The sequence below is a fragment of the Echinococcus granulosus genome (genome assembly GCF_000524195.1).
Source record: "Echinococcus granulosus chromosome Unknown EG_S00060, whole genome shotgun sequence".
NCBI lineage: Eukaryota > Metazoa > Platyhelminthes > Cestoda > Cyclophyllidea > Taeniidae > Echinococcus > Echinococcus granulosus.
Genome location: NW_020170440.1, coordinates 326961 through 334918, shown reverse-complemented (window position 1 = coordinate 334918; position 7958 = coordinate 326961). Strand labels below are relative to the sequence as shown.

Sequence of the window (7958 nt, the reverse complement as noted above, 5' to 3'; positions counted from 1 at the left end):
TTCACGACTCCTTACAGCAAAAAATCTAACAAGACAGCTCTCAAATCGCCGCGCGCTGACAAGATACATACGTGGTCATATATGGGCTAGACCATGTCAAGCCAACATTACACCTGTGATCTGTAATGTTAGCAATGATCACGTGAGGAAGACCACAGCGTGAGAAAGCTGCAGTTTCTGATTCATCGTAATTGAAATCTGCTAATCCGATCAAAGTTGGACAGGACACGCATGACATTAAGGCTGTTTCTCGTGTCCGGTCTTTACTAATTGCATTCAGCCTGCGGTTCCGCAATTCTCTGGGTCAGCGATCGCAAAATATTTATAAGCCAACTTACAGTGTTTGTTGAGAGGTGCAGGTAACATGCATCCATCGCATTCAGTGCACATCAAACCGGTGTCACGAGGTCACTGCGCTGCTCTGACAGCCAAATCGGGAAAGCATGTTGACAATCTTATTGGAGTGAGATGGCTAATTCTCAGACAGAATTGGCCGACCGGTGGTCCATAGTCGATGTGGCAGCGGCATGACAAAGCGGTGCGGACTCGTTTATTAGCACATGACTCAGCGCACCTCAGCAGTCAGCGATGTCATGCTCAGGCCCATTTGTTATTCGCAGTTGTTCATACAATTGACGTTGAGTTTGCAATGTTTCCGTACTCACATCTGGTGATCCACTAACAGTGGTGGCGGAACGTGGGTGTCGTTGATTTGACGTCGTGTCAGTGTTGTTAGTGGCTGCCATACTCAATCACTCTGCACCGCACCACACCGCATTGCGTCGCGGCGCGCCGCTCTGTACCGCGTTGTAACAGTGGGACGGAGCAAAGTGATGAAGAATTCGCACCCACATGTTTGTGTTCCATTGCAGTGGTAATCTGGTGGTCGTACCAGTCGCTCCGTTTGAAGTTTCCGTCTTCAAGTGATCTTGGGGTGACAATCTTACTGCTGCTGGCCCTGCTACGGCATGACAGCATGGTGAGTTGTCTGCCGGTATGTCAGTCTACGCTGCTTTTACATTGGCTGTGGACTACCGGTCGACCGATTTTGCCCGGGAATAAGTTATTTTAGCCCAATGGGATTGCCAACATGCTTACCCGATTTGGCTGTCAGAGCAGTGCAGTGACCTCGTGACACCGGTTTGATGTGCACTGAATGCGATGAATGCATGTTATTCTTCCATTCTCCACCCAACAGCTAAAGTGGGTTTTGCAGATGATTTGCGATCGCAGAACCGCAGGCTGAATGCAGTTAGTAAAGATTGGACACGAAACACAGCCTCGATATCATGCGTGTCCTGTCCAACTTTGATCGGATTAGCAGATTTCAATTAAGATGAATCAGAGACTGCAGCTTTCTCACGCTGTAGCCTACCTCGCGTGATCATCGCCAACATCACAGATCACAGGTGGCCTAGGCATGACATCACGGCGATCAGACAGCTTTCATGATAGATTTCTTGTTGCAAGGAGAAAACTTAGTAACAGTGTTCAGCCTAACTGCACGGTGAACAAAAAATTAATTGACTGTGCGATTTGACTTTCGTCCGTTTTGTAAACCGCTTGGCCAGCCCTATGATCTAATGCCGTGCGTGCCAGTCGTCCAGATCCTATCTTTGCCACCAATAGAGGACTTCAGCAAAAGTTTCGATAGTGTTGAACGCGAGAGGGCCGAAACAGAGGCGCTTGTTGGGTAAAATCAGAGTACAGTACACGGAAGATGATTCCCAGACTGACTGGATGAATGCAAAGAATGGATGGATACGGGGTAGGTGGACAATTACGAGAGGGATGTATGGATGGACGAATGAAAGTTGAATGTGTGGGTGGGTGGATGGATGGATGGATACGGCCAAACGCAGTCAACACGAACCCAAGAAAGTACGTAACCCACCCAACATGCGAAGTCAGTCGTGGTAACTGAATGACCATCCATCAAACCGTATTCAAAAAAAGTCGTAGTGGAACATTTGTGAATCGCGAATCCATTAATGTGCCTTCTTTAAAAAACACCTTTTGGGTGTCATTAGTCACATACGCCTTCACAGCGGCCGATTCAAGCCCCACCCATGAGTTGGAGGTGCATTTCGTTCTAACTGAGCTCTTGACTTCGTGGGCGTACCCTGAAGTGGAACACTGCTTCATGCGACGGGAAGTGCCCTCCGCGCCTTGTCACTACTCGCAGTGTTTGGACTGGCCTGCTCCACTGCCGTCCGAACCCTGTTCATGGCGGTGACGTGGTAAGCAAAAGCATCATTTACGGCGGGAAACAGAACTGACGTGTGAGTACCTGCGTGAGGATGAAGACGTGAAATCCCAGACCGTGAATATCCACTCGTGGAGAAGAGATCAAGCGCAGTACAACAGAGATAAGACGATTAACCGCAGAAATCTGACATTCAGAATCTCCATGACGGCCGTCCCGAAGCTGATGAAACACTTGGCCGCGGTGACCACCACTCCCACTAGCCCACACCAATCGATCCCGTGGATATTGACACGGCAAGTCCAACCTACCCAGTCCCCCCGTGAGGGGAAGCTCGAACAGCCCCCAACTCCTCATCAGAACGAGGGAGTTTAGTGCCGCAACGAGTCGAAGAAGTGGCCCGATTACGGAGACAAAAATCCACCGAATCGCATCATCGCAAATGACGTAACCTCAAAGGGCTATTCCACTTCAGAGTCCAACCGTAGTAACAATCCATCATCAAGGAGCAGAGAAGACCAGACCGACCCAAGAGAAATCCAAACTCCCCCTCCCCTTGACAGTGGCTTAAAGCCAAGATAAGTGTGACAATCCCGAACAAATAAAGACAATCATCCACCCGCAAGCGCATCCCACAGAAAAGCCAAAGATCTCCTCCATGAGAAAACTACATTTTGGATCACGATTCTACAAACTCATAAACACAAAAGGGCTAAACAATAGCAAAGCAGAGGAAAAGATTATTACATCTTTTCTACTGTCCTAATTCCAAGAATATCAAAGCAAGTCTTCATTATCGCAGCCGTTGCTTCACAAAGCAAGATCCTCGACTCGTGGATCTTCACTACTTCACCTAAAATCACGAAAATAAAGTTAGCAGAAACCACGGGATGAGGAGTAGGATTGCCGCCAAACTCACCGTTCTCACGTTCTATGCAATAGCAAGAGTCATAAAACTCCGTGAACACACCGCTAAGTTCATAGAGGTAGTCGCATAGTTTATTGAAAAAGAGATCCTCCTCCAGCTTGATCAAAACCTCTGGCAGACGGCAGAGCATCTTACCCAGTTTAAGTTCTTTTGGATGCTCCAAGTTAATATGAGCGGTTTCATGCACTTCGGCAAGCTTCTCCTTACTCCAGCCTGTATTTCGAACGATAGACCTGCGTGGGAAAGAAAATGAGAGTCAGGGAGGGAGAAAGAAGAGGGAAAGGTAGTGCGAACTCACTGAATTCGAGTGTAGGCGTAGAGAAGGTAGGCGGCTGTGTTGCCCTTGTCATCCAACATCTAAAAGAGTGCCACAATAGCGGTAGGGAGAGGCGGGCATAGTGGAAGTAGACATCGTGAAGACTATTATGAGTTGGTTGACAGTCTTTCATGATTGCGCTACCCTTCAGTTCCTCTCCAACACTGTTGTGTCATTGAGTGTCCATGTCAGCACCAGTCGCATATAGAGCACCAAAAACCTACCTTATCAAAAGAGAAGACGTAGTCATTGATCCTATTGTGCGAGAGATCAGCATACTTTATACAACCATAGGCAATGGCCTCAGCTGCTATCCACTGTTCCTCCGGAGTCAACTCCTTATCCCTGCCCTTTTCAGCCAACTTCTTTTTCACTCGATCCACCCCCTCATTCAAGAGATCAATTAACTTTACAGTTTCGCCCGATCGAGTCTTGAATTTCTTCTTGTCCTCCCCAAGCACAACGCCGAAAGGAATGTGCTCCAACTTAGTACGAGCAGGATCCGCTAAACCAGAGGCTTGAGCAGCAGAAAAGATGTTCTGTAGATGCAAACTTTGGCCCGAGTCAACAACGTAAATAATTCGTTCACCACCCTCTTCAACAACTCGCTGGCGAACTGCTGTCAAATCAGAGGTGTCGTAAGTAAAGCCGCCGTCGGATTTAACTATGGTCAAAGGGACACTTGACCCTGAAGCCCACATTATCTTTCGACCGTCATCGAATTCCAGTAGACCGCGTTCGTCAAGGTACTCCACAAGCCCGATCATCCGTGACTGATAAAAGGATTCGCCACGTGGAACGAGGTTCTTAATGTCCAGACGACGGTAAATGTCATCAAATTCTGAACGGAAGAGATGGGAAAAATCATCAAACCTCAGCTCAAGTAGGCTACTTCACGCAGAGAAATAGGAGCAGCCAATTCGTAAACAAGGAAGTTGTGTTATCAGCCTCCAAGAACGTATTTGAAAAGGCATTCCAAACTGCATTCACTCGCGCGCTTTAACGTCTTCTAGTGAGTCACTCAAGCGCCGCATCAGTGTCACCGGGGCGAGATAGGACCGAGACTCTTTATTTCGTCATGAATGCAGTAACTCACGACTGCACCAAAGCTTACATCCGAAAGAGTAGACTGGTTACTATTGCGGAGGGGAATAAATTGTGGATGGATGAATTGTCGATGATTCACGGCGCAAGAGTAATTAAGACCAAGTCAAATCTCGGCACCTATAGTGACCAGTAATGGCTCGCGAAGTAGATACAAACATAAATGAAAACCTTGCTACAGGAAGCTAAGTCTCTTTATAGAACATTGTTCGACCTTAAGCGAGCGATACGAAACGAACCTATTGAATGGGGTCTAGCAGTAATAAACATGACACCAAAATCTATTTCCTATCCAAGAGAAGCACGGCTACCGCTAAATTAGAATCGCATCACTACGCCGAAGAATTGTGACCAGTTATCTGGAATACTGCTTCAATGAGTGATGCAGAAGAATCCGCGGTCACTGTGAATGATCAACTAACCTGGTCCGATGGTGAAATGTGAGGGCCAATACTTTCCACGAGGAAAAATGCCACTTTATTAAAAGATGAAACAGTACCAAACTTACCCAGCTTAGAGACATCGCAAATCTTTTCCCAATTCTTAATGTGTTCGGGATCGTAGGACTGTAGCTTGACCACAGCATCATAGGACCGCCTCTTGAAGTCCTCATCCTTGTCAAAACGCACTTTTGCCTCCTGGTAGAACTTCTGCAGATCCGTAATGGGCAAAGGTCTGTCACCGAGATCCTCAAAAGTATCCTTCAGGTGCGCAATCAACATGCCAAACTGCGTACCCCAGTCACCCAGATGATTGAGCTTCAACACGTCATGACCCATGAATTTGAGGAGCCGAGAAACGCTCTCTCCAATGATGGTCGACCTTTAACAGAAGGATAAAGGTGCATCAAAAATAACAAATATGAATAAACGTTCACGGAGTATCAACACCAACCTAAGATGTCCAACATGCATCTCCTTGGCAATGTTGGGACTGGACATGTCCACAATACACTTAAGGCAGCGCTGCGGCGGAGGCAAGGAGAAACCAAGACGGACAATTTTCGTGACCTCTTCCTCAACAAAATTCCGGGAAATAAAGATGTTAATAAAACCACGTCCTGCGATGTCAACCTTTTCAACTAACGACCCTTTTACTAGATGGTCACAAATCTTGGTGGCAACATCAACTGGAGATATCTTCGTGCCGTTAGCAGAGAGTTGTCTGGCCAAACTCAAACCATTGTTACACTGATAATCACCGAAATTTGGATGCGAGCTTGGTGTTACGACAGTTGACACGGAAGTCAGCTGTGGGAAGGCCTTCTTGGTTGCCAAATCAAAGGTGGCGATGAGAGCATTAAGAATAGACACTTGATGCGACATGAGCGTTTTTTGCATATTGTCGATAGCCTAAAAATTCTAGTAATGGTTATGCTTGGGACGTACCTTTTCCAGCTGCTCCTTTTGGTATGTGAGCTTCGAATGTTCCTCGAACAAATGACTGAGTTCCTTAAACCTTGGCCTATTTATAACCTCCTCCAACCTTGTGGCGAGACCATCCACTTGCTTGAGCATGACGAAACCGGCAATAGCAATAAAACCTACCGGTGCCTTATTCAAACAATGCACAATGTGTGCATTTTAATATGGTTGCATACAATTTAACTTCGGAGTAAATTGGTTTCTTTACATTTCATTCTTTTATTAGAATTCTTAGACAAAATATGGAGTGGCAAAACTCATCGCAACATGCTTGAAGTGAATCAACTCGAGCAAAAAAAGAAGCTTTATAACCATTAACTAAATAAGAAACTCGGGGAACTAGTGGCGTTTAAGCAATTCTTTGTATCAGAACGTATTGTCCGATGTGGCGATGCAGTATTCTGCTTAACTGCTTGCGCACCTTAGGGGGCTTTGATCACTGTGAGTTGAACTTTGCTATTTGGTATAGCCTTTGGGTTATGCCATTAGACCATAAGCGCTTTTACACATTAGAAAGCGATGTGTTCTTCTGTTCTGCTCTAGATCATCGTTGCGAACCGAGCTTTTCCCAAGGGCGAAAAGGAACGCAATTCTCGGCTAGAATGTGAATTGTCCAACTGGTATAAATGTAATACGATAGTGGTTTATCCCTCGGTTTTGGTGAGGCGCCACTTTTGTACTTTGAATCAGCTCCCTTGTACCTCGCTGGCCTTTCGGGCCATGCCAATAACCGAGACACCTTCTCCGTGCTGAATATATATATTCCGCCCGAGTATTGTGTCTTCTTTCGTCTTCAGGTAGTCTCGGGACGCTACATTGGTGGCAGCGGAAAGCAAACCCGATCCCAAAGGACATGCATCCTGATTTTCCACTTCTGTGTGATAAGCCTTAGTGGAGCGGAAGAAGTACATATGCTACGGATGGGAGAATGGTGATGATTTCTAATAGAAGTGTTGATGTTGATGTCTACCTTCGGCGTCTCTCCCAGTCCCGTGTTCTGCAGAAAAGCTGTTAACAACTGAAGTGACAATAGCCGTGAACTATCTGAAAGTTTCGTGACGGATTTTCCCTACCATCCCCCATGGACCTGTTTTAAATCTCGTCCTCCCTTACTCAAATCTACTTCTAGGCCAGTGTTCCTACATCCGTCTATGGACACGCATGATGGCCTGCGCAATTCCCCGTCCTGAATCAAATCCCTAAACCGAACGAAACTCCAGATCCAGTCAAGCTGCCAAGAGGGATCAGTGACGTTGAGGTCAAGTATCCCCTCAGTTGCGCGCTAATTTGGTGACTGGCACAGTCGGATCGTGGGTGTTTCTTTACTGCACCGACTACGTTGTAATGACTGACGCGGGAGGTTGACCTGCGGGAGCGCCGGGGACGACGCTCAAAAGAGGGGGGAGGCTATGTAATACAATAGTGGTTTATCCCTCGGTTTTGGTGAGGCGCCACTTTTGTACTTTGAATCAGCTCCCTTGTACCTCGCTGGGTGGGCTGGCCTTTTGGATCATGCCATTAGCCGAGACACCTCCGTGCTGAATACATATATTCCGCCCGAGTATTGTGTCTTCTTTTGTCTTCAGGTAGTCTCGGGACGCTACATAAATGTAGAGGAGGTGCCACGCGTTCACATAATTAGTCTTTTTATACAGGCACTGTGAACGGCTCCGCAAAAAACTTTTACAGATGGTTCACGGCTAGCGTCGCTTCAGTTGTTAACGCCTTTCCTGTAGAACACGGGTCTGGGGCCGTCATGTCACCTCAGAGTTTGTCACCCCGCAGTTGAAATCAGGGTAGTTGTCCTTCATTGTCGAGTTCGCTTCCTGCTGCCGCAAAAGTGGCGCCTTGAGCCTTCCATGAAGACGAATTAAGTACTGCTCGGGCAGAGGTACATTGAGCATGCTCTAAGTATCTCGATGCCAAAACCAAAACGTCAGTGAAGAGTTGGAGCGTCATGCAATCTTAAATAAAGTTTTA

General features: G+C 46.8%; 1 protein-coding gene across 1 annotated transcript; it reads right to left on the bottom strand. All coding sequences in view use genetic code 11, as the record gives it.

Moving 5' to 3' along the window:
• Window positions 1–2949: 2949 nt before the first annotated feature.
• Window positions 2950–6071, bottom strand: EGR_06620 (Arginyl-tRNA synthetase, cytoplasmic; the record flags this gene model as incomplete). Its single annotated transcript, XM_024495869.1, has 7 exons — window positions 2950–3059; window positions 3126–3367; window positions 3433–3491; window positions 3675–4291; window positions 5063–5376; window positions 5449–5906; window positions 5943–6071. The coding sequence occupies 7 exons, from the start codon at window positions 6069–6071 to the stop codon at window positions 2950–2952; spliced, it is 1929 nt and encodes a 642-aa protein (XP_024349727.1).
• Window positions 6072–7958: the final 1887 nt, after the last annotated feature.